Source organism: Ictalurus punctatus, chromosome 7, assembly GCF_001660625.3.
Source record: "Ictalurus punctatus breed USDA103 chromosome 7, Coco_2.0, whole genome shotgun sequence".
Classification (NCBI taxonomy): Eukaryota; Metazoa; Chordata; class Actinopteri; order Siluriformes; family Ictaluridae; genus Ictalurus; species Ictalurus punctatus.
In genome coordinates this window covers 26281959-26306061 of record NC_030422.2, presented here as the reverse complement: position 1 = coordinate 26306061, position 24103 = coordinate 26281959, and the positions used below count along the sequence as shown (strand labels likewise).

The following is a 24103-nucleotide window of genomic DNA, read 5'->3' as shown; positions in this document are numbered from 1 at the left end:
CTTCTTAAAGAAAAGAAACAAGTCAGCGTTACATCATATTCTCTGTTCCTCTTCCCTTTTTAGTGCTTATTTCACTTATCCGAGTCGGACAAGCTCAAGGTGATTTATACATATTTTATTGCCTATGTTGTGTACATGCTGGATTTGTATTAAAGTGGAGAAGATTGTTTGTACATTGTCATGCAGAATTTAAGTTATTTACATTGACAGTGTGTGTTTGCTTTTTGACTTTTCCAGCAGTATTTAAACCAGTTCTGTCTGTGGAGCCGAATTCACCACAAATATTCAGAGGAGAGACGGTTACACTCACATGTAGGATTTCAGGAGGAAATGGACTGTACCACTGGTACAAAGATGGTGTTAATGTTCACAGATCTGCTGAAAATTACTACACTATAAAAGTAGATCAGAGTCACAAATACAAATGTTACTGGTCTATTGATGGACGGACAACAACATGGAGTAATGAAGTGACTCTCTCAGTGATAGGTACATGTCTGATCTTACACTCCTGTAACATGCACTGATACACATAATCATTACAAAACACTGATTAAATATCAGATGGTCAGAGAAGGGTGTGTTTGACTGATTTGATGTATTTGTTGTAACTGTACAGAGAGACCAAAAGCCGTTCTGACTCTGCAGCCTGATGGACCGATATTCAGTGGACAGGAAGTCACTTTCACATGTGAAATACGAGGACATGCAGAGATTGAGTGGATGTACAACTGGTATAAAGATGGTGTCCAAATATTCTCCTACACTGAGAACAGTAAATATTCATTCACTGCTGCAGAGTCAATCAGCGCTAAACTCACCTGCAGTGGACGGAGAAGAAATGACTCTCAGACCTCAGAGACCAGCAACGCTGTTACACTCACTGTGTCAGGTGTGTGTGTGTGTGTGTGTGTGTGTGTGTGTGTGTGTGTGTGTGTGTGTGTGTGTTAATCTCTTCCTCATACCAATATTTATTAACGTCAGCATCACATCACTACATGCAGTGTGGATTAAGGTCATGAGATTGCTTTAAAATGTCACAGATTCTGAAAAAAAACCCCCAGTATTTTAGTTACTTATCCTCTGTCTAGTAATGATTAATGGTGTAGTTGTACATTGACTTTTTCCAACATTCATAATAGTGAACACACTTATGAAGATGAATTCATTAAGAATGTGTATTTTTGCACCTCTCAAAGTACATTTTAAACTTTAGGGTGTTTGTTCAATTATGAACAATTTATTCAATATATTATTCACAGTTATTTGTAAACTTAAATATCTGTCTGTTCAGCCTAGTCTGCTTCTTTTTCTGTATTGAAGTATTAATGAACCGGGTCTTATGTATGGTGCCATTTGTTTTTTTCCATATGCTGACAGTAACCAACAACAACAAACGTTTGAAAGTAACTAATTTAGCGAGAAAAATTATTGGTATTCCCATCCCCAATTTATCAGACTGTGTCAGTTCATATATGCTCTGCAAGGCAAAATTTTAAATGATCCAAACCACACACTTTATCAATATTTCAACCCCCTTCCTTCTGGCCCCAGGTATAGACTACCCATGTGCAGAAAGGCCAGCTATGTTAGGAGTTTTGCTCCTATGGCTTTACGAGCGTTAAACACATAGGTAATCAGCCATTGTGATGCCAGATGCATTTGTTGTATGATGATCCTGATGTTTTTCTTTTTGTCCCCTTTTCCACTCTATGTCTGTGATTGTTTAAGATGGTTTATATATATGATGTTTTCTTTTTCTACGCAACCACGGTGGAAACAAATTTCCTCTTTGAGGTCAAATAAAGTATCTATCTATCTAATAAATTCCATTTACAATATATCTAAAGTATCATGATATTATAAGACCATATTGTCCATTTAATAAAGTTACACAACTGTAACTGTTGCAGATTAACAAATGCAGAATATAAATGCATTATTAGACACAAATCATCTGATTAAGATGATAAAACTATTGTTTATGTTGTAAAGAGGAAAACTTTAATATCATCATCATTTCATATCAACAGAAAAACCCAAACCGACTGTGAGAGTGAATCCTCAGAGCTCCGTCTACACTGGAGACAGAGTTACTCTGAACTGTAATCTGCTGTCTAATGGATGGACTTTTCTCTGGTACAAAGATCGAGTCCAAGTAGCTGAAGACACCGACACACTCCATGATACAGTCTCTAATGCAGGAGAAACAGTGTATCAGTGTAAAGCACGCAGAGGAAAGTACGACTCAGCGCTCAGTGATCCAGTTACAGTTACAGTTAGAGGTACGTCATGGTTTCTACTCTTTCACTGCATGTTTTAAATTATTTTATAATAAATACAATAAGTATTTCTTATTATATCTTAGATATGTATAAAGTATATCATTCATGAACAGTGAGAGCAAAAGTTAAAGTAAAGTACCAGTGAGTGTGTGTTCATCAGGAAGAGAATCTCTGTTATAAGAGATACAGACTGTCACATCTCATGACGTAAGGAAGATAGGATGGATGCAAATGCAGTTTGACAGCTTTATTAAATGAGAGAACACAGGCAGGTAAATCCAAAACATGCAGACGTGGACGTGAGCAGAGCTTGGTTGTCTGTTTCAGCAAACTTAGGCATGTGCAGAACTTGGTTGTCCCCGTTGGCTGAGTCGGGTGTGAACATAACTTGTCTGTCAGTGTCGGCGGACTCGGGCATGAGCAGGACTTGATCAGCCGTGTCGGCGGACTTGGGCTTAAGCAGAACGTGGTCGGCCGTGTCGGCAGACTCGGGCTTGAGCAGAACGTGATCGGCCGTGTCAGCAGACAGGCTTGAGCAGAACTTGGTCTGCCGTGTCGGTAGACTCGGGCTTGAGCAGAACTTGGTCGGCCGTGTCGGTAGACTCGGGCTTGAGCAGAACTTGGTCGGCCGGGTTAACAGACACTTGAGACAGTAACTGGGCTTTACAGTGGATCTGTGGAGCTGAGACCCCCTCCTGAACCTTAGGCTGGAGCTCTGGTGCTGGAGCCTCCATGTTCACCTCTAGCTGGAGCTCGGCAGGTGAGCCCACCTCGTGGGTCTCAGGTTTGAGCTCTGAGGTCGCCAGGTTCACCTCCGGCTGGGGCTCGGGTGCTGAGACCTCCAATGGGAGCTCCGAGGTCACCCTGTTGACCCCGAGCTAGATCTCTGCACGGTCTCTCCAGTGGAGTTTTTTATGCTCCCGCCAGCTGCTCTTGAAGCATTCATGAGAGCAGTAGAATGCTTCCTGGAGACCCAGTTTTTTGCAGGTAGGGCAAGTTTGTAGTTTGGTCTCCCTCCTGCAGCCCTCAGACATGCATGTCGGTGCCACCTCCACCACGCTGGCTGGAACCTGAAGCGGATCGGTGGAGGCTGACCTGTCAATCCCCTCATAATAGAGATTAAATGACAGGTCAGGCTGGGGCTGTCCATTGACTCTCCACCCCAGTAAATCCAGACCATGAAGCTGCCCTGGCTGCGTGAACTCCTCCATAAAAAGTTCTGCAAATTGAGTGACATCCTGGAGGGCAGAGGACCCATTGCTCACCAGCTGCTCTACCCAGTCACAGGCCGGACCGCAAAACCTGGACACCAAGAACCCGATCCACTGTCTCTTAGTAGGCTTGGGTTATGCCAGGCTGCAGAAATATTCCTGGCAGCTGAAGAGGAACTCCAGCTGGTAGCTCCCCAATCCCGCTGTCTCAGGTGGCAGTTCAACGGCGTACCGTTGAGGGAACTGCACGGACAAGAAATGCGGCCAGTAATCTGAACGTTTCCCGATATGGTATTGTCCTGCTACTCCCATTGTAGCGTGATGTCTCCCCTGTCTTCCTGCTGCACCCATGTTGAGATGGAAGATTCTGTCACGTCTCGTGACGTAAGGAAGATAGGACGGATGCAAATGCAGTTCGACAGTTTTATTAAATGAGAGAACACAGGCAGGTAAATCCAAAACGTAATCCACAAACATGCAAGAGGTCAGGCGATCAGCAATCAGGCATACACAGGGCTAGGCAGGAATCAAGGTCGTGGTCACGGGATACAGGGTCCATATGCCAAACATGAAACATAAACAGCGAGGGACTGGTAGCGGCGAAACCAGCGTGAACTAAACAATTGAATCATGAATCATGAATCATGAATCATGAATCATGAATCGAGCTATGACTATTATCTATCGTCGTTTCTTTTTCTAATCTTCCACGCCGTGGGCTGGGAGGCCGTGTGGTATATATACAAACATAATCAGCGTTGTAATGGCTGACGGCTGAGGGCAATTCAGATACACGTGAAACAATAGCCAATGACAGAACAGGGAGGAGACACAACAAAACATAACAAATGCACGTGTCGAAATGTCACGATTGTCAACATGGGAAAAGCAGGTGCTCGCGCACCTGCTCGTGCACGCGCGCTCACATGCTCCACAGCGCGCTGCTTAAAGGGGAGCTCGTGACACAGACTATCAGATATCAGTAGGGTATCAGTAGATATGGTATCAGTAGATATCCTTATGTGGGGATAATAAATCTCATGGTAGGAGAAAGATGGAAATTATAATTGCACAGCACTCATGTTAATCAGACTCATAATGGTGTTTATAACTGTAACTGAAACACAGACATTAGTGCTGAAACACTCACTACAAAATATTAAATTATGCTCAATATAGAAAGAATGTACAGTGTGTGTCTGATACCAGAGGCCTTAAAGCTACACTGTAAATAAATCACCTGCTTTGTCTCTATAAGTGCTGACTAATCACTTTGGAAATCATACATAAGAGATATGGAGCCAGATCACAACAGGATCTCGAGTAATTGAAGGGATTTTTTTTTCTTTTGCTCCACTCTGCTTCCTTACCAATGACCAAAACATGGAATTATACAGAATAAAATGTAATGTTAAATAAATGGATTAAATGAATCTCCTGTTAATTTTATTAAATAAATCTGAATAATACTTTACTATAAATACATCTAACACAATACCAAATGATTATAATCAGGATCTGTAGAAGACGCTGGACTTTTTGGTGCAAGTGGTTATAACTTGTCCAAAACATTTTTCAGAGTTCCATGTGTAATGTTACATTCTTTTCCAAAATCTTCTAAACTCTATACACTCATGAAAACCAATCAATCAAAAGCATACTAATTATTTCAGGAAATATTTTACTATCTTTGTACAGCGCTCCCAAAACCTGTGGTGTCCATAAATCCTGATGAACAGGTGTACAGAGGAGAGACTGTCACTCTCAGATGTGACATACAGGATGAAGAGGACTCTGACTGGATCTACAGCTGGAATAAAGATCGTTCTTTTGTCAGTATTGAACAGGAGTACAGAATCAGTAGTGCTGAAACATCTCATGCAGGTAAATACACCTGTAGAGGAAGAGAGAGAGGAGGCTCACACTCCTCACACACCAGTGATGCTGTTACACTGACTGTATCAGGTGAGTGTGATCATCTCTTCAGTACTCATTAACCTCAGGTTCACCTCAACACTCAGTACTGGTGTAGATTAGAGCTGCACAATATGCATACAAAGTGTCATCTGCAGTAAAGATGTTGGACTTTGAGATGATGATGTGAAATGCAGTCGATGAAGACTAAAGATGTGATTTTTATTTATTTGCTGACTCAATGTGCTGCAAAATGCTGAACATGAAAATGTCACAGGTTTATCCAATAATAAATAATATTAATGGCAATATAGCTCTTCTTTTATTATTATTGCATTAAGTGTTAAATGTAAAGTGTGAAATAATAAAATGCATTCTCATTTTTCAAACATTTTCTTTTGAAGGATGTTTTAAATAACAGTCAAACATAATGCAGTACATTTTGTCTTTACACTTTTTCTAGAATAAGAGAACAATGTACTTCCCATTAAATCTACTCTCACAAAAACTAAATTACTTTCATAAATACCATAAAATATTTTGACAGATATTCATGAATAATTTGGCTGACAGGAGTCTTTACAGAGTATCAGTAATAGTGTGTTTGTTTGTAATAGTGATTAGTGTGTTAAACACTCTGAGAGCAGAACATGAACAGTTAACATCCTGAACTGTGTGTTTCATCTCCAACTGCAGAAAAACCTAAACCTGAGCTCACACCAAGTCGTGAAGGAGCTGTACTGAAAGGAAACTCAGTGACTCTGTCCTGTACACTGAAGCTGCAGTCTGCTGGATGGAAGTTTTACTGGATCAAACCCACACAGAGTACTGAGACTGAGACTGAAGCTGAAACAGACTACTACACTGAAACATACAGTGCAGTTAGAATCTCTGATGAAGGTCAGTACAGGTGCAGAGCTGGAAGAGGAAACCCAGTCTACTACACACACTACAGTGATGCACTCTGGGTAAATGTTACTGGTGAGTAAAAACAGGTTGCAAAACACGGCATCATCACTAATCACTTAAATATATAGCAGTTGTAGTATTAGAACTGTACAATATTGAAGTGTGTTTGTATTTGGGTTAATAATAAAATAAAAATAAAATAACAAAATTAATAATAAAATTATGTTTCTGTAGAGAGTCCTAAAGCTGTGGTGACCATAAAGCCTGATAAACATGTGTTCAGAGGAGAGACTGTGACTCTCAGATGTGAAATACAGGGAGGAGGAGACACTGAGTGGAAATACAGCTGGTATAAGAAATATAACATGCCCTACCCATACCGCATAACACAGGAGTTCAGCTTCAGCTCAGTTATAAATGGTAACAGTGGTGAATACACCTGCAGAGGGAGGAGAAGCAGTGACTCTCAGAGCTCAGAGATCAGTGATGCTGTTACACTCACTGTATCAGGTGAGTGTGTGAGTTTGTTTTATCTTGTCATTAATTATTTTTTAACAAGATTACCACTCTGTATGATTTTATTTATTTACATTTGTTGTCCATCAGATGTAGCAGAGGCAGTAGTGAGTGTGTCTCCACTGCGCTGGCTGACTGAAGGAGACTCAGTGACTCTAAGCTGTGAGGTTAAACACTCCTCTACAGGCTGGATATTCAGCTGGTACACAGAGGTTCCCTCCAGAGACAGTCAGGGTTCCCTCAGGTACAGTACAGCGCTCCTCTCAGATAGCAGCAGAGGATCTGGAGGCTCCTACACTCTCAGTCCTGTTACTGTGAATCACACAGGAGTTTATATGTGCAGCGCAGAGAGAGGAGAACCAGTCTTTCACACACGGCTCAGCAACCTTCAGCCACTGTGCATCACTGGTGAGGAAATAAATCAACAACAGTGTTGAGTTGGAGTGTAGCAAATGTACATTTATTAATATTAAGTGTTGTATATATGCTAATGTATTGTGTAACTGTAACTGTTTATATTTAAACTCCTTAGTGAGGAATGTGTAAAGCAACTGAATAAGCACCTGATAGTAGATTTTTATTCAGATATCATTGTCTAATCAAATCAAGTATTAGTGCTGTGGTAATTTTAATGTTACACATGTTTACTAAACTGTACACTGAAATTAACATCATGATAAAATACATGTTAATTTTCAGAATAAGATCTGAATTATAATGTGTGTGTTTCAGGTGAATCTCCTCCAGTGTCTCTGATCATCAATCCCAGCAGAAGTCAACACTTTACTGCTGACTCTCTCTCACTGAGCTGTGAGGACCAGAGTGACTCTACTGGATGGACAGTGAGCGGATACACACACCGTGAGACAGTGTCTGATTGTCCTTCAGTTTCAGGATCTACATGTAACATCAGCTTCCTCTCTACATCACACACTGGAGTTTACTGGTGTCAGTCTGAATCTGGAGGACGCAGTAATCCTGTCAACATCACAGTGCACAGTGAGTCTTCAATGTTCTCATCAGTAATAGATGTACAATATACAGGAATAAAGATAACACTTTTATAATCTACTGAATTGTTGAAAATAAATTAGAATATAGTTATAAAGAAACTGAGTGCAGTTTCTAGTGTGACACAGATTTGATGTTTTCATTCAGTCGATTCTAACAAAAGACCAACAGATAGCGCTGTGTTCAGGACTGCAGAGATCTGAGACACAGAGGTTTATACACACATCTGCACACAAAGATCAGACTCAGAGAATAAAAAAAAAGAGAAGAAAAATACAAAGAGATGATAGCAATATAAAAGAATATAAACAGAAATAAGAATAACTCATGAAGACTAGTTTAGTTTCAGGATGTTAAGAATATTACAGTGAAAGCTGGTTTCTCATCTGAATGTTACTGATATAACTGGCATTTAAGCATATCTTCTCCTTCACACATGAAGACTCTGTGAGCGCTGCACTGTGTACACTCTCTCTGATATCTACCACTGATTTACTGTAGCTCTCGGTGTTAAAATCATTACTGTATTTTACACACTTTCTGATTTCAGTGTCTTCTTTCTCTTTCCTACAGATGGTGATGTGATCCTGGACAGTCCTGTCCATCCTGTGACTGAGGGACATCCTCTGACTTTACATTGTTTATCTCACAACTCAAAGACCTCAGATTCTGGTGTTGATTTCTATAAAGATGGTTCCATCCTGCAGAACAAGACTACAGGAGAGATGACTATCAGTACTGTCTCAAAGTCAGATGAAGGTTTCTACCACTGTAAACACCCAGAGAGAGGAGAGTCACCGAAAAGCTGGGTTTCAGTCAGCTTTCAAAGTATTTGATTCCCTTTGTAAAAATAACATTAAAACATGCAGTGATTACTACTACTACTACTACTACTACTACTACTACTACTAATAATAATAATAATAATAATAATAATAGTAATAATAGTAATAATAATAATAAATTTGATTATGTAGCACGTAGCACCTAAAACTCAAACTGGCTGTTAATTAAATGATGAACAGGAAAAAAAAAGAGGAAAAGTGTTAGTACAAAATGTATGTTTTAGGTTGAAGGAGGCGCAGTTAAAGGCCTAGGGGTGGATTACGGCACTAAATATTTTGCTCATTCTTGTCAGTCTGGTCGTTAGGAGCCACTAGTAGATCAGTATTGGTGGATCTAAGACTCCAGGGTGTAGAGAGTTACGGCGAGGTCATGTACTGTGTGAGAATTAAGAGTGTGTTTGTTTGATTCTCTGTGAGATGGGTAAACCATGTTAATGATAGAGTACAAATCTAATGTGTGCTTGGTATGAGTAAGGACTACAGCAAACTAAGTAAGGATCAATAAGAGCTGATAAAAAAAAAAAAGATTGTTGTGAGTGACCTAATGCAGAGTTCAAATGAAAGTGTGTTATCAAAAAATGATAACTAGATTGTGAAGGTTTGTAGAAGGTGTAACGGTAATGCCATCAATAACAAATTAAAAACCTGGAATTCATAACAGTGGAGTTTTGAGTGCTAGAAAAATGTCTGTTTTATCAGTTTAATTTAGTGTAATTTAAGAACGTTGGAGTCCATCCATTACTTTAGATCATGAATGTATACAGTTGATGTGGAAAGAATAGCTCTCAGGCTGAGATATATCTGAGTGTTAATTACTTAACAGTGAATACTTTGATGTTTTTGAATAATCTTGGCAAGTGGATGCATATACTGTACCTGTAGTGAAAAGGAGGTGGTCATGGATTGGGATATCATGTGTGACGGGGCAGGAGAGAAAAAAGGAAACATGAACCAAGCTAGAAATACTGATAGAGGAAAGGCACCAGCATCAGCAGAAAGGAGTAGATTATGAGTGGCCCGTTGAAGAGAAGTCTCAGTAGAGAATGTGGATCTGATTAGAAAGGCTCAGAGAGGTTGCTGGTAAACACTCTTTAAAACAGTCTGAACAGAAATGGAAGATTAGAAATTGGACTATTATTAGAATGTACGTTAGTGTCAAGGCTAGTATTTTTGTGAACTGTAGTGACAGCAGATTTTTTCATTTGTGTCTTTATCTTTCCTCAGACTCAGGGTCTGGATCCAGTATTGATATAGTATTTCTGGCTGTGGGACTGAGTTCGGCCTTGCTGTTCATCATCCTTTTACTGATCCTGCTTTGGTGGCACAAATCCAACAAAGGTCTGATAACTAGTTTTCACTAAATTGCTTATAATATAATCAGTACTTCTACAAAGCTTAGTCTATAAAACATGAAATAGTATACATTACACTAACATGGAAATAACTTGAAAAACATGTTAACAAAATGGCCTATGACTGGTATCTGACACTCAATAATTATTCTCGTTACACAGGATTTTACACATCCTTAATTATCATTAAAATAACATACAATGCTTCTATTAAATAAGAAATAGATTCCAAACTAATAAAAATAGGAAAAGAATACTAATTGGGACACAGTGCACAATTTGGTGCTCATTTATTAATCTTTATGAAATTCAACTTGTGTCTAAATGTTTTTATAGGCCAATCTAATAAAAAAATCCCACTACATTTACACAAGTTTTAGCATTGCTGATTTTCTTCATACTCATGTGTATGATAAATTCCAATCAGCTGTAAATTGAATCTAGTGCATTTATGACACATTAGTGTTATATGAATTCCCAGAGGGATTCTGGACTTCAAATCCCAGCAGCCACCACACGCCTGTACCAGTCACATGACCACCCGTACCTGATTCTCATTCTGGTTAATAAGCACCAGTCTGTATATAGTCACTGTTTCCACCTCACTCTGTGTCTGGCTTTGTTTCTCCCACTTTGTCAAGTATGCTCTCCTGCCTCGTCTGTATTGATTTGTGTATGTTTTGCTTTATTAAACTTTATTCTGTAAGTACATCCGTCTCCGCACTCAAGAGCTCTTGTAGGATACACTATTGTTTTCTAAACTAACTGGATCCTCAGGAGTAACACATTATGTATGAAAAAGGTCCTGTGAATAATTTTCAAATAAATTTGTTCATATCCAGCTTCATAAATGAGACCAATTGTTGCTTACACATTTAGTGACTTGTAATTACTCTTGGTACTTGGTACTTTTCAGCGACATATACACTAATGTATAAGCGTTCTCTAAAATAAAGTTTGTATTGGTTTATAAATTGAGCAAATGAAGAATTCTGTCTTCTCATACAGGAAAGGACAAAGACATACAGCAGAACAGCAATCAGACACCAGGCCAGAACCCGAGTCAGTCAGGAGCTGAGGATTCTCAGTCAAGACACACTCCACTTCAGACCGGTCAAACAATGTGTCACATAATGAATACTTTCCTTATGTATACAGTAATTCAATATAAGATTGTGTTCTTACTAACAAGCTAATTTGACAATGTTAACTTCTTAAACGCTTTCAAAATTGTCTGAAAATTTAACTTGTTTGTTCTTTATTTGCACTCTTTTCTGTAGATGCGCACATTTATGCCACGGTGGAGAACGCAAGTAAAAGTGAGAGAGATTTCTTTATTTCATGTCAAATATTTCCACTTACACTAGAAGGAATAAATCTCAGATTAACACCATACAGTAAATACATCTCCTGTAGTGACTATCACATTGCACTGTGATTAGGTGACGCTGCAGCTGAACCCAGTGGGGATGTTTATGCACAGGTCATGAAGAAAAAGGAGTCATACAAGAATAAAGGTGGAGTATTTTTATACTGCAACTTCACATTTTATATATAAAAACACTTACAGTCTACAGAACATTCAATCATCTACTATACTAAAAATCTGCATGCACCTCCTATTTTAGGTGTCAGTTCCACTATAAACCTCAGAAAGAAAGAAACTACTAAAACCTGTTTATTATATAATATATTCTACATAATGCCACATGTGTAAGGGATAATCCATGGCTAGGTGTACATTACACGATTTTAATACACTACGTGGAGGCAAAGAACCACCCGATGTGCGGTTATACCATGGTCACTTGCCAGTACTGACAAGATAAATCTAACATTGATGTTTGCAGCACAGCATTTGACTGAAAAGATTAGAAATAACGGTTATTTTTTGTGTTATTTTATTTCCCTAAAGACGTCACATTAGGGAATACCGTTGCCATTAAGGTGTACTTAGTCTGCAACAATGTTTCAGTAGGTGGTATGTGTCAACATAACATCCACATGAATGCTAGGACCCAAGGTTTCTCAGCAGAACATTGCCCAGAGCATCACACTGCCTCCACTGGCTTGCGCTCTTCCCATAGTGCATCATGGTGCCATTTCCTCCACAGATAAGCGAGGCACACACACCTGGCCGTCAACATGATGTAAAAGAAAAAGTGCTTCATCAGACCAGGCCACCTTCTTCCATGGCACTCTGACTGGTCTGCTGTTATACAGCCCTATACACAGCAATCTGCGATGCACTGTGTTTTCTGACACCTTTCTAACATAGCCAGCATTAAAATTTACAGCAGTAGTTTGTGCTACAGTAGCTCCTCTGTGGGATTAGAATAGCCAGGCTGGCCTTTGCTCCCCACATGCATCAGTGAGCCTTGGACGCCCATGATGCTGTCGCCGGTTCACTGGTTGTCCTTCCTTAGACCACTTTTGATAAATACTAACCACTGCATTATGGAGATGCTCTGATCCAGTCGTCTAGCTATAACAATTTGGCCCTTGTCAAAGTCGCCTCCAGCACATCAGCTTCAAGGAGTTCAGTCACATCCCATCATGCACCTGTAATTCTCCACGCTGATTTCTTTTTCTTTTTTTTTTTTTTTACAAAGGTTGATTCAGATTAAAATGTTATCTGTGTTTGTTTTGTTCTATTCACTGTCACTGCAGATGATGATGCTGGACCCAGTGATGTGACTTACACTGAGCTTGAACTCAAGCCACAGGAAAAAACGAAGAAAAATCAAGGTAAAGCTATTGTATATATTTATATAAATTTGCATGTACATTACCTTTTATTGTTTTCTGATTTATTAACCAATTCATTTAGTTCATGTTGATTTAACAATTGAGACGGGCTGCAGGTGATTGTGGACATTAATTCAGTGTTTCTTTTTTACATCTAGTGAAGGCCAGTGTAGAGTATGAAACTGTTTACTCACAGCTGAAGCAGAACACATAGGTAAGACAAAATTATTCAAATATTTTCAAATCTCAAGTTGAGTTAGAAATACTTAGAGAAATCTTAGAATTGTAGAGAAACCCTAGTTGCGTGTTTTGTGCCTTGCTCAGTAGGAGTTCAGTCAGAGTTATAAACAGTTCTCAATATAAATAGTGTAATATAAATGCTACAGCCTCAGTTAGATTGATAACACCTTTCTAAATTACTACAACTAAAGCGATTCTAAAAGTAAATAATGTCAAAAAGCAGCTCAAGTATCCTCTCTTCCTGTTGCTGCAAGCCTTACCAGCTGCTGCATGCATATGCATATTATGAGAAACAAATCAGCTACCTTCACAGTTTTTCACAGTAGAAACTGGATTTAATACACTTTTTATTTGTAGTATATGTATATATCTCCCACCACTACCTGGCCCTATAACTTGTTATATCTCGTTTATAACTTGTTTTTGCTGATGTATCAGTAGCTACTATGGAATACAGTGTGTGGATTAAACAAGCCCGTGTCTCTTGTTCAAGACGACATCAAACAATCATCAATTGTTGACTCTACTGCCAATCCAATTTTTTTGGAAAATACCCTAGTAACATTTCTGTTCATAAAAGATAAAGTGGTTTAAAATGACATCTTTGATGCATTTTCATGAAATTTCTTCCTCGTATAGTACACTGACACTCCTATAGTGTCAATGTAGTTAAGAGAAATTCTACTATAAGAAGTGCAAATATTGCAGTGTAATAACATACATGACAGTTTCTCCTTAAATAAGCCATCACTATTTAGTGCTTTATATTTAATAATTACTGTATATACTGAAATATAAATTTGCATTGTCTTTTAAATGTTCCTTAATGATTTGCTGTTGGCTTAAAACACCAAAGTTTAATCATTTCAGGAACTAAAATCTAAAACAGCTGTAAATGTTCATTTACAGGTGCTGGATGAGTGAATACACAACTGAACAGACGAGAGAGAAGAGAGAGAAGTTCATCATGTGTGCAGTGACAGTAAAATCGGAGTAAGATTGTTTTGAACAGGTTCTTTGCACTTATTTGGCTTAAAATGTTTGTGGGGAATAAGAACGTGTGTATGGACAGCATTAAGGAGTATTTACAGGGTGTATTTTATTGATTACTTGCGCCACTATTAGGACTGGTTGTAAAGCAAAAGGATTTAGTAGTAATAGTAAGAGTAATAAGTCAGTGTGACTGAACTTTTATTCTTGAAAATGTTTTTTCACTCATGTGAGGGGCTTCATCATGTCATCTGTGTGCAGTTCACACCTACAGAACTGAAAGTCCTTAAGATCACATACAGAGATGCACTGATGTATTTTCCACCACACGGTACAACCACAATCTGCAGCCTACAGTTAAAAAGATCATGTATCATTTCATCATAACAAATATCATTTCATGGTTTCATTGTATTAAGCAATGCTTTAAATAAATGCATGCAGATATCACAAACCACAGCAAGATGAATATCACAAACCCCAAACTGTGTGCACCAAATGTGTCTGTAATGTCACAGGTCTTCCGGAAACTATTGTTTTAATGTATTTTTATTGCACTGTAACAAGCCTGTTAGAAAAGTCATGTGCATAGAGTGTACAGTTTGATCTCCAGCAAACGTTTGTACTCATCTCCATCCATGTGGACATAAGCAGTATCAGTATATGTAAAGTTAGAGGTGCTCAGTACAGTGCAATCCCTCAATGTATTTACTTGGTATTTTAATGTTTTTTTTTTTTTGGTTTAATTTTGGAAGCATTTCAACAATTACAATTGTACTTTTAGGTCACACAAATGATACCCTGCATTAAAATATACATGTATACAAAGCAGCTGTATTTTGCTACTTTGTGTTACATAACGAGACTGGAGCGGAAGCAAGTGCAGATTAAAGTCTTTATTCGAAATAAAGTCCATAAACATGAAACGAGATACGCGGTCGAAGCATGGAACAAGATTCGAGGTATGAAACAAAAAGAGGACACGACCACTTAGCATCAAGCTAGCTAACATATACTTCTCTATACTTAAACTTACTTCTACTTAGTTCGTTCATCGTAATACTGCAGGAGGTGCACAGACACATGACCAACCAATAACAAGACTGAGAGCTGCAAGACTGAGAGACTGAGTGGAGATCAGCTGTAGTTCAGTCTCTCACCAGTAGAGGGAGAAATGCACCGAACTACACTGCAGTGAACATCAGCTCCAGTTCTGCTACAGAGACAGTGATCTGTAGCACCAAAGCAAATACACAGTAGTAAAGCAAATCAGGGTTGATAAGTAAATTAATATTTAAAATAATTAAATTCCTATCCATCATATTTTGTTTCAGAGCAATATGACATCACACTGAGATGTTTTGCAAATGACAGTGCACACAATATATACACATTTTATTTATTTATTTATTTATTTTGGAAAAAGATGTAGGCACAATATGAAAGAATTCCACTTTTGCACACTATCACCACTGACACTTTGGAGTTCCCTGACCTAAGAAGAGGCTTTTGTTTCTTTGAAACGCTGAGTTTTATTTGAAGTTGGTCACTTTTCATTCTTACAAAACTATGTGGTCACGCTACTGATTCACCCCAGTGTTTCTTAATCCTGAGCTCAGACAATTCAACCTCAGTCACGCTTGTTAATTATGCTCCGCACAGGGTAAGGTTGCAACTTGTAATTTCCCACCAAATCTGGTAATATCCAACGAAAATTCACCCTTAACTTGAAACTTGAGTCTTCTCAATTACCAGTTCTTTTCCTGTTTATAGAGTGACACACTGTCACACTCACACATGCTGAGTGACATCATCACACCATAATTCAATGTCTAATATTTAAAAAACTGAAGCAACACAAACGAAACGTTTAGTGGCACAAACCAGCACAAACAAATGACACTATTTGGGGTGAATTTGGCGCATGTGGGGGGGCCAAGTGACCTCAGAATGACCTATAAATATTCTTTTAATATCTCAAAAACTGAAGCAGCACAAACAAAAAATTTTACGGCACAAACCAGGACAAACGGAGCACAAACGATAGAGACAATTTTGCTGACGTTTTGCGTTGGGTGGGGGGCCAACATCACGCAGGTACCAAAACAACCCCTGAATGTAGTTTCTTCTTTTGAGCTGATTCTCAGGAAGCAATCAGTCGAACCGGTTCACAAAATTGAACTGAATCAAACTTTAGTTCTGGGTTTATGACACAAGACACAAAAAATATTTGCAATCTAAGTTCTTGAGAATTTGACGTAGGCATTTTACTCGATGATGTTATTAATACAACTAAATATATATTTGTTTTCCAGTTGTGAACTTGTGATTATATTTTTCATTAGGCTTAATGGATGTTGTTGTTGTGATGGACATTTGAAGAAATCAGATTTTCTTCAATTTATGCATCAACAACAACATAGTAGCCTATAATGATGAGCCAGTGTGTCTGCCATGAGCCTGAGACCCAGTTAGAAATGAACAAGTTGGAGGCTACACTAGGTGGCTCTTACCAGACTAGTTATTGAACCAAAGAACCATTTCAAAATGAACAAATCAAACCTATAGGCAGAGTTGAAAGTAAGTTTTTTTGGTTATATTCGACTCAAAAAGAACCGTATAAGCCGGTTCAACTAACTGTTGAAGTTTGCAGAGGATTAGCGAGGATTCAGACGAGTGAGTTGCTGACACTATGCACATGGCTTAAACGAGCCTGATGCGAAATGTAAGTTTCTTTAATAACAAACAAAACATACTGGAAATATGCTTATGTCTAGTTTTATTAAATACATTCTTATTAAAACACAGAAAATAATTTCTGTCACGAGATATAAATGAATTTTACTATATTTTATTGTGCATGCAGATTATATTTTAAGTTGTTAAAATAAATCGTTGAGTTTATAAGACTAATTTATTCTTTCCATATACTTTAGACACGTAGAACATAACTGTGTTTGTACATCAATGTCTGTAATGTGTGTGTCGGTGACAAACTTTAATGTAGGAAACTTGTCCAAGATGTAGGCTACTCAATATTGGTCTGTCGAATCCGACATGAAGGATCAGCGAATGAAACTGTGACCACAAACACCATTAACTTACGTGAATAAAAGGCAATAATCAGCAATATGCGTTCAGATAAATGACTTTATTTGAAGGTTTCATTGATACAACATGACACTGAGTTGTTAGAAAAGAAATACTTAGTACTTCCTGATATGATACCAGTACCTGATCCTAACACTTCTACTGCAGTGGCTCCTCTCACGCTCAGACCTGCCTAACTACTGTTGCTGTTATACGATTGCTCTGCTTCTCCTGCTGCTTCAGCTTTCTGCATTATAACTCACTTCCTGCTGCTGTAGATAATCTCACCTGTATACCCTGAAGATGTGCACTTCCCCTAATCAGTTTATGTTCACAGCTCACCTTCTGGATTCATTATGTAGTCTTATCTGAAAACTGTACGCAGCTGCAAATGAGCTCATGTCAGTCATTTCAGATCTTATTTATATTAAAAATAACCATTCATATCTAGTAATGAATGTTGTGATTAACTGACATTATTATACAAAGAGGTTATTTGTTCTTCAGCAAATATGTGACTTTCAGTTTAAATGATTAACAGTTAAGACATGAAACATTATTGTGGTTTGTTTTCTATTCTAGCTGAGCTGTGCAAGACACCAGGAAATGCACATTCACATTCTCAGTAAAGCCAAAATCAAAACAGTCACACATGCATGTTCTCACTCTAGTTTCTGTGGCAAACACTAACAGCACTCAGTGAGCTGAGCTAACAATAAAAGATAAGCATAATGTTAGATGTCACTGCAGCCTCTACAGCATCTTATCTCATCTTATAACACATTACTTTGTGCTGCCATTAAATGCATCTAAACACAGAGAACTCAGAATGGAAATAACTTGAAATGTGTCCATATCATCCACAGGCAGTAAGTAAAATTAACATAAAAGCTTTACGTACAGTCCTGTGTTCACCTAAACTGGATATTTTATCTGATAGTCTGTTGAAAATTGTTAACAGTAACAAGATGCAAAAAGGAGGAAAATCCTGAGACAGTGAAGGTTCAGTGCCACTGTGACCTTCAGCATCAACAGGAATCATAGAACCTTTTGTATCAGACCAAACAATTTTTAGGTGAGCAAAAGTGTAGGAACAGATAAGTTGATGTAAACTGAAGTAAATACTTAATATTTGTTTGCATATCTCTTGCTTGCAATAACTTCATCAAGCCTGCAGTTCATCACCAAATTGTTAGTTCCATCTCTTGTGATGCTTTTCCAGACTTTTACCACAGCGCATATCAGACTCTTTTCAGTTTTTCCATTTCCTTTTTTTTTTTAAATTTCAAACTTTTTTAGATTTCAATAGCATTTTATTTCTCAAGCCTATTTACTCAGTTCCTGTCTTCAGCATTACTCAGTACCTGTTCATCTCCAGAAAAACACCTCCTACTGTTACATGTAGCTTTACAGATTGAAATCTTACTATGTGTCAGAGCCATATACCCCTGTAACTCTAGCTTGAGCTCTCACTGAACCTAAGCAGGAGTGAGTTTGGCCAATATCTGGATGGGAGACGTCCTGGGGAAATCTAAGCTTGCTGCTGGATGTGATATTAGTGAAGCCAGTATGGGGTGCACACTTAGGGGTCTGTCTTTGGGATGAGACATTAAACCAAGGTCCTACGTTCATTAAAAATCCCAGGACACTTCTTCTTTATCTATCATGGCTTACCACATAATAATCCCCATCTCTGAATTGGCTACACTCTCCTTTCCTCTCCACCAATATTGGGTGTTCTGGTGTATCCAGGTCGATGCTACACACTGGTGGTGGTTGGTGATAGGTGAGTGCCTAGAAAAGCGTAGAAAAACATATAAGGAATTATTATTATTAGAGATGCACCGATACAAAATTTCTAAGCCGATACCGATAACCGATTATTCAGAGTGATATCAGCTGATACCGATAGTTTGGTGGTTCTGTCTTTTATGCCTTCTTTTAAATTAATAATAATTAATTCCACATTTCTGAAAGAAATGCAAATAAAAACTTTATTCTCTCCATTTCAACAAGTTCACAGTTACTGGTCTCATAAACAGAAAACAGATTACTCTAATTAACATTAACACATGAACTAAATTCTGAAGATTAAAGTAAGATTTCTTAACTTATTGAATGTTATTAATTCATATTAACAAAATTAATTGACTGAAATCTAAAAAACCTCCTGATTGAATGTGAGACTCTCACCACAAACAAAAACATTTCTACTTCATCATTTAAGATAAGATAAGATAAGATAATACTTTATTAATCCCCAGACGGAGAAATTAACATTAACTGGATATGAAATATACTACTCTACAAATATTTTTTTTTCTGTGCAATATATACTCTTTTGTAAACTTATCTTCATTTAAATCTCTCAACGGTGTTCTGGTGCTTTAATTCACCACGAGCAGCTCGAGCAGCACAACAATCAAAAATTTCCCTCGATGCTGAAACTACCGCTTCACTGCTGCAGCATCCGGTGTAAAATATTTAGCAATGCAGAGATTACAGAGATTACAAACTGCAGTTTTGTCATCATTCCACACAAGAGACATCATCTTTACACACAGCACGAAAATGTGTTTTCCCGTTCTCTTTTGATTTACAGGATATAATCGGCCCTGGTCATCGGATGTTTTTAAACTATCGGTCTTTATCGGCCGTGCATCGGCAGTGCATTTCTAATCATAATAATAATTATTATTATTATCCGAATATAATGGATGAAAATATGCACAGATTTAATTGAAAAATCTAAATCTTGGAATCCCTTTCATTGATCACATCTAGGTTTTGAGAACCCCATTTTGTGACTAGCAGAAGCCCTGCCTCCCAGCTTCATAGGAGGTTCTGACATCATGTCCAGTGAACTTTTCTGATCTTTATGGAATGCATCAAACCCAAAACCTGAGGTAAATCTGACAGAATAGAAAAGTTTCTTGATTAAGGAAAGACCTCATTCTTTTAAAAGAGTTAGCTTGCTTACTCAATCAAACAAGATAGAAAGCTTTCCAGAAAGGTCCACTGGATGTCTTGTTGAGATCAATCATGAACCTGAGTGAAGTAGCACAGGAACTGTACAAGTTCAGGAGTTGAATAAAGTTATGTTCTGCAAATTGTTGTTATAATTTCTGGGTTCACATGAAAAGAGCACATCAACTTTGGCCATAACGGAAGTCTTTCTCTCTTTCTCTCTGTGTGTAAGAACACAGGAAGTGTAGTGGCTTTAACACAGACCACTGATCAGTCAGTCCTTCATCAGTGTGACAGGATGGAGCTCCGTCCACTCCGTGTGATGATCTGTGAGTAAATGTTTTCTTTGTGTCTTCATTAGAGTGAGTGGTGGTTTAAAACAATATGTTCAGATGAAGTCTAATGTCCTGTGTGATGAGGTTAATATGTGATTAGAACATTTTTGTAAGAGTCTCTGATATGATTGTTGGATCAGTGTACATCCATATCAGTTGTGTGAGTTAGTTCATTTGAGTTGAGCCCTTGTGAGAACTTTTATATTTTTTGGTTACTGAGGTTAACGTAAGGGTTACATTTATATAGAGAATAGTATTAATTAGTTGCATTAATAATGATATCAGTGGGAGGGTACAGTACAGTCCCCTCTGAAACTATTGGAACGGCAAGGCCTATTCATTTGTTTCTGCTGTACACCAAAGACATTTGGTTTTGCGATCAAAAGATGGATATGAGACAAGAGTTTAGGATTTCAGCTTTTATTTCTTGGTATTTACATCTAAATGTGTTAAACAACATAAAACATAGAACCTTTTGTATCAGACCAAACAATTTTTAGGTGAGCAAAAGTGTAGGAACAGTTCTTTTTATCTCAAACCCAAATGTCTTCAGTCTGCAGCAAAAACCAATAACTTGGCCTGCTATTCCAATGGTGTCAGAGGGGACTAAATATTTTTTTGTTTTCAGCATAGTTTATGTGGATTGCTGTTAATTGGGTGTGTTCTCACTGCAGCCTGTAGTGTAATGACATTAGATTAGATATACTACATACTGGATGTTCTAACCTTAACACTAACTCGAACCCTAACCATAGATGGATAACAGTGATGTACTGTGTCTGCAGTATTAATGATCTGTGTCTGCAGTTGGCGCATGCATGTTACAACATGCAGTACCTGATGGATCTAATCCAATAACTGATAGCGTTGCAGACTGCAGTGACGTTTTGGTTCATTTTATTGCATATGTGTAGAATTTAAAATCTTCCATCTTCAGGATTTGTGTATTATTTTGGATTGTTAAGTGTCTGATGTGGCATGGAGTTTTTTCTGAGCGTGAAACAGATTTTGGTTCATGATATTTTTGTGGGCTTTTATCATGGAGGAACATTTTCTTTTTCCTATAATGTATGAAAGGAAGAATACATGATCAGAATGTTATGTTGTTACTTTAAAAAATATATAATAAAAGATAGTGTTGATAATGTTGTTGTGTTCAAAAAGTTTGTAGTATGGTGGAATATTTAAGTTGATTATAGAGAAGTTTAGAAATGTAGTTGTTATCCTTGTAATTGTATGGGTTTGTATCAGCTATCTTTAACTTTATTTTCAGTATAGCTCTCGGCTTGGGTTGTGTAAGGGTGATCTTTTACGCACACATATAATCCAATGTCCAAGTGTTGTAGATGCGTTTTGGATTGTATTCTCATTTATTGTCAGAGTTGAAGTATTTACAATACAATGGCAAGAAAAAGTATGTGAAACTTTTGGAATTTCATGGTTTTCTGAATAAATTTGTCATAAAATGTGATCTGATCTTCATCTAAGTCAAGGGTACTGACAAATATAATGTGTCTAAAATAATAACACAAAAAAAATCTGATTCCTCATGTCTTTATTGAGAACAACCAAAAAAACCTCATAGGGCTTGTGGAAAAATTATGTGAACCCTTGAGTTAATGACCTCAAAAAAGCTCATTGGAGTCAGGTTTTAGCACACCTGGAGTCTCATTAAGAAAATGAGTTTGGAGGTGTGGACTACAGCTACTTTGACTGATAAAAACCCCTTTTGGAGTTTGCTCTGCACAAGAAGCACAGGTTTATGTGAGCCATGCCTCGCCAAAAAAAAAAAAAAAAAAAAAAAAAAAGCTTTCAGAGGATCTACGATCAAGTTGATTTACATAAAGCTGGCAAGGGTTACAAAGTGATTTCAAAGACTTTAGAAATTCACAAGTCTACAGTTAGGCAAACATTCTACAAATGGAAACACTCTGGGACTGTTGCTGCTCTACCAAGAAGTGCCAGAAGTATCGGTATCGGTGCCCAGTCAAAATGACACCAATAGCACAACAAAGACTCATCAATGAGGTAAAGAAACAACCCGAATGATAGCCAAAGATTTGAAGGCATCATTGAAACTAGCTAACATCTCTGTTCATGAGTCTAAAATACATAAAACATTGAACAAGAAGGGTATCTACGGCAGGACACCACGAAGGAAGCCACTGCTTACTAAAAAGAACATTGCTGCACGCCTGAAGTTTGCAGAAGAGCACATTGACACTCCACAATGCTACTGGCAAAATGTTTTGTGGACTGATGAAACTAAGATTGAACTATTTGGAAAGACCACACAGCACTACATCTGGTGTAGAAAGGGCACGGCATATCATCATGAAAACATCATCCCTACCATACAGTATGTTGGAGGAAACATCATGATTTGGACCTGCTTTGCTGCATCAGGGCCTGGCCAGCTTGCAATCATTGAGGGGAAGATGAATTCCCAAGTATATCAGACAATTCTTCAGGATAATGTGAGAATGTCTGTACGTCAGCTGAAACTGTGTAGAAGTTGGATGATGCAACAGGACAACGACCCAAATCACCAGAGCAAGTCCACAACAGAATGGCTTCAGAAAAGCAAAATCCGTGTTTTGGAGGGACCAAGTCAGATTCCAGACCTCAACCCAATAGAGATGCTATGGAATGACTTGAAGAAAGCCATACACGTGAGAAGTCCAAAGAATATGACAGAGCTAAGGAAGAATGGGTTAAAATTCCTCCTGAGCAATGTGCAGGTCTGATCCACAGCTACAGGAAGTGCCTGGTTGAGGTTATTGCTGGCAAGGGGGGGGATCAGATCACGTTTTATGACAAATTTATTCAGAAAACCATGAAATTCCAAAAGGTTCACATGCTTTTTCTTGCCACTGTATATATGTATATACATGAATTAGAAGAGTTTACCTTAGCTGTGTGTGTGAGCTTGTGCATGTGCGTGAACGTGTATGGTATGTACTGTGTAATGAAGTGTGTAATCCAGCTTCAGATTATCAGATGTGGATCAGATTAAACATGAGACAGTAATGAGCAGCATAGTGACCTGAGTGAAAATAGCTTTTTCTAAACTCCATTCATTATTGAAACAGGTTGATATATTGCATTTCTTATAGCTGAAGTGAAACAAAATTTTTTATTTTTTTTTTATATATATGTATATGACATTGTTCTCATTTGTCTTCTTAAAGAAAAGAATCAAGTCAGCGTTACATCATATTCTCTGTTCCTCTTCCCTTTTTAGTGCTTATTTCACTTATCCGAGTCGGACAAGCTCAAGGTGATTTATACATATTTTATTGCCTATGTTGTGTACATGTTGGATTTGTATTAAAGTGGAGAAGATTGTTTGTACATTGTCATGCAGAATTTAAGTTATTTACATTGACAGTGTGTGTTTGCTTTTTGACTTTTCCAGCAGAGATTATACCAGTTCTGTCTGTGGAGCCGAATTCACCACAAATATTCAGAGGAGAGACGGTTACACTCACATGTAGGATTTCAGGAGGAAATGGACTGTACTACTGGTACAAAGATGGTGTTAATGTTCACAGATCTGCTGAAAATTACTACATTATAAAAGTAGATCAGAGTCACAAATACAGATGTTACGGGTCTGTTGATGGATGGTCAACGACATGGAGTAATGAAATGATTCTCTCAGTGATAGGTACATGTCTGATCTTACAC

At 37.9% G+C, this 24103-nt stretch overlaps 1 protein-coding gene across 1 annotated transcript in view; it reads left to right on the top strand.

Annotated features, from left to right (window-relative positions):
* Nucleotides 1-330: 330 nt before the first annotated feature.
* The window catches only part of LOC108267272 (basement membrane-specific heparan sulfate proteoglycan core protein), a 35845-nt gene continuing 12072 nt past the window's right edge, over nucleotides 331-24103 (top strand). Inside the window, exons 1-17 of the mRNA XM_053681834.1 lie at nucleotides 331-346; nucleotides 620-892; nucleotides 2034-2285; nucleotides 5195-5461; nucleotides 6107-6391; nucleotides 6554-6829; nucleotides 6926-7243; nucleotides 7568-7834; nucleotides 8420-8674; nucleotides 9916-10029; nucleotides 11052-11156; nucleotides 11324-11362; nucleotides 11486-11560; nucleotides 12714-12791; nucleotides 12950-13003; nucleotides 23658-23693; nucleotides 23832-24083. Of these exons, the coding sequence (XP_053537809.1) occupies nucleotides 331-346; nucleotides 620-892; nucleotides 2034-2285; nucleotides 5195-5461; nucleotides 6107-6391; nucleotides 6554-6829; nucleotides 6926-7243; nucleotides 7568-7834; nucleotides 8420-8674; nucleotides 9916-10029; nucleotides 11052-11156; nucleotides 11324-11362; nucleotides 11486-11560; nucleotides 12714-12791; nucleotides 12950-13003; nucleotides 23658-23693; nucleotides 23832-24083 (2962 nt within the window). The remainder of the gene's footprint in view (nucleotides 347-619; nucleotides 893-2033; nucleotides 2286-5194; nucleotides 5462-6106; nucleotides 6392-6553; nucleotides 6830-6925; nucleotides 7244-7567; nucleotides 7835-8419; nucleotides 8675-9915; nucleotides 10030-11051; nucleotides 11157-11323; nucleotides 11363-11485; nucleotides 11561-12713; nucleotides 12792-12949; nucleotides 13004-23657; nucleotides 23694-23831; nucleotides 24084-24103) is intronic.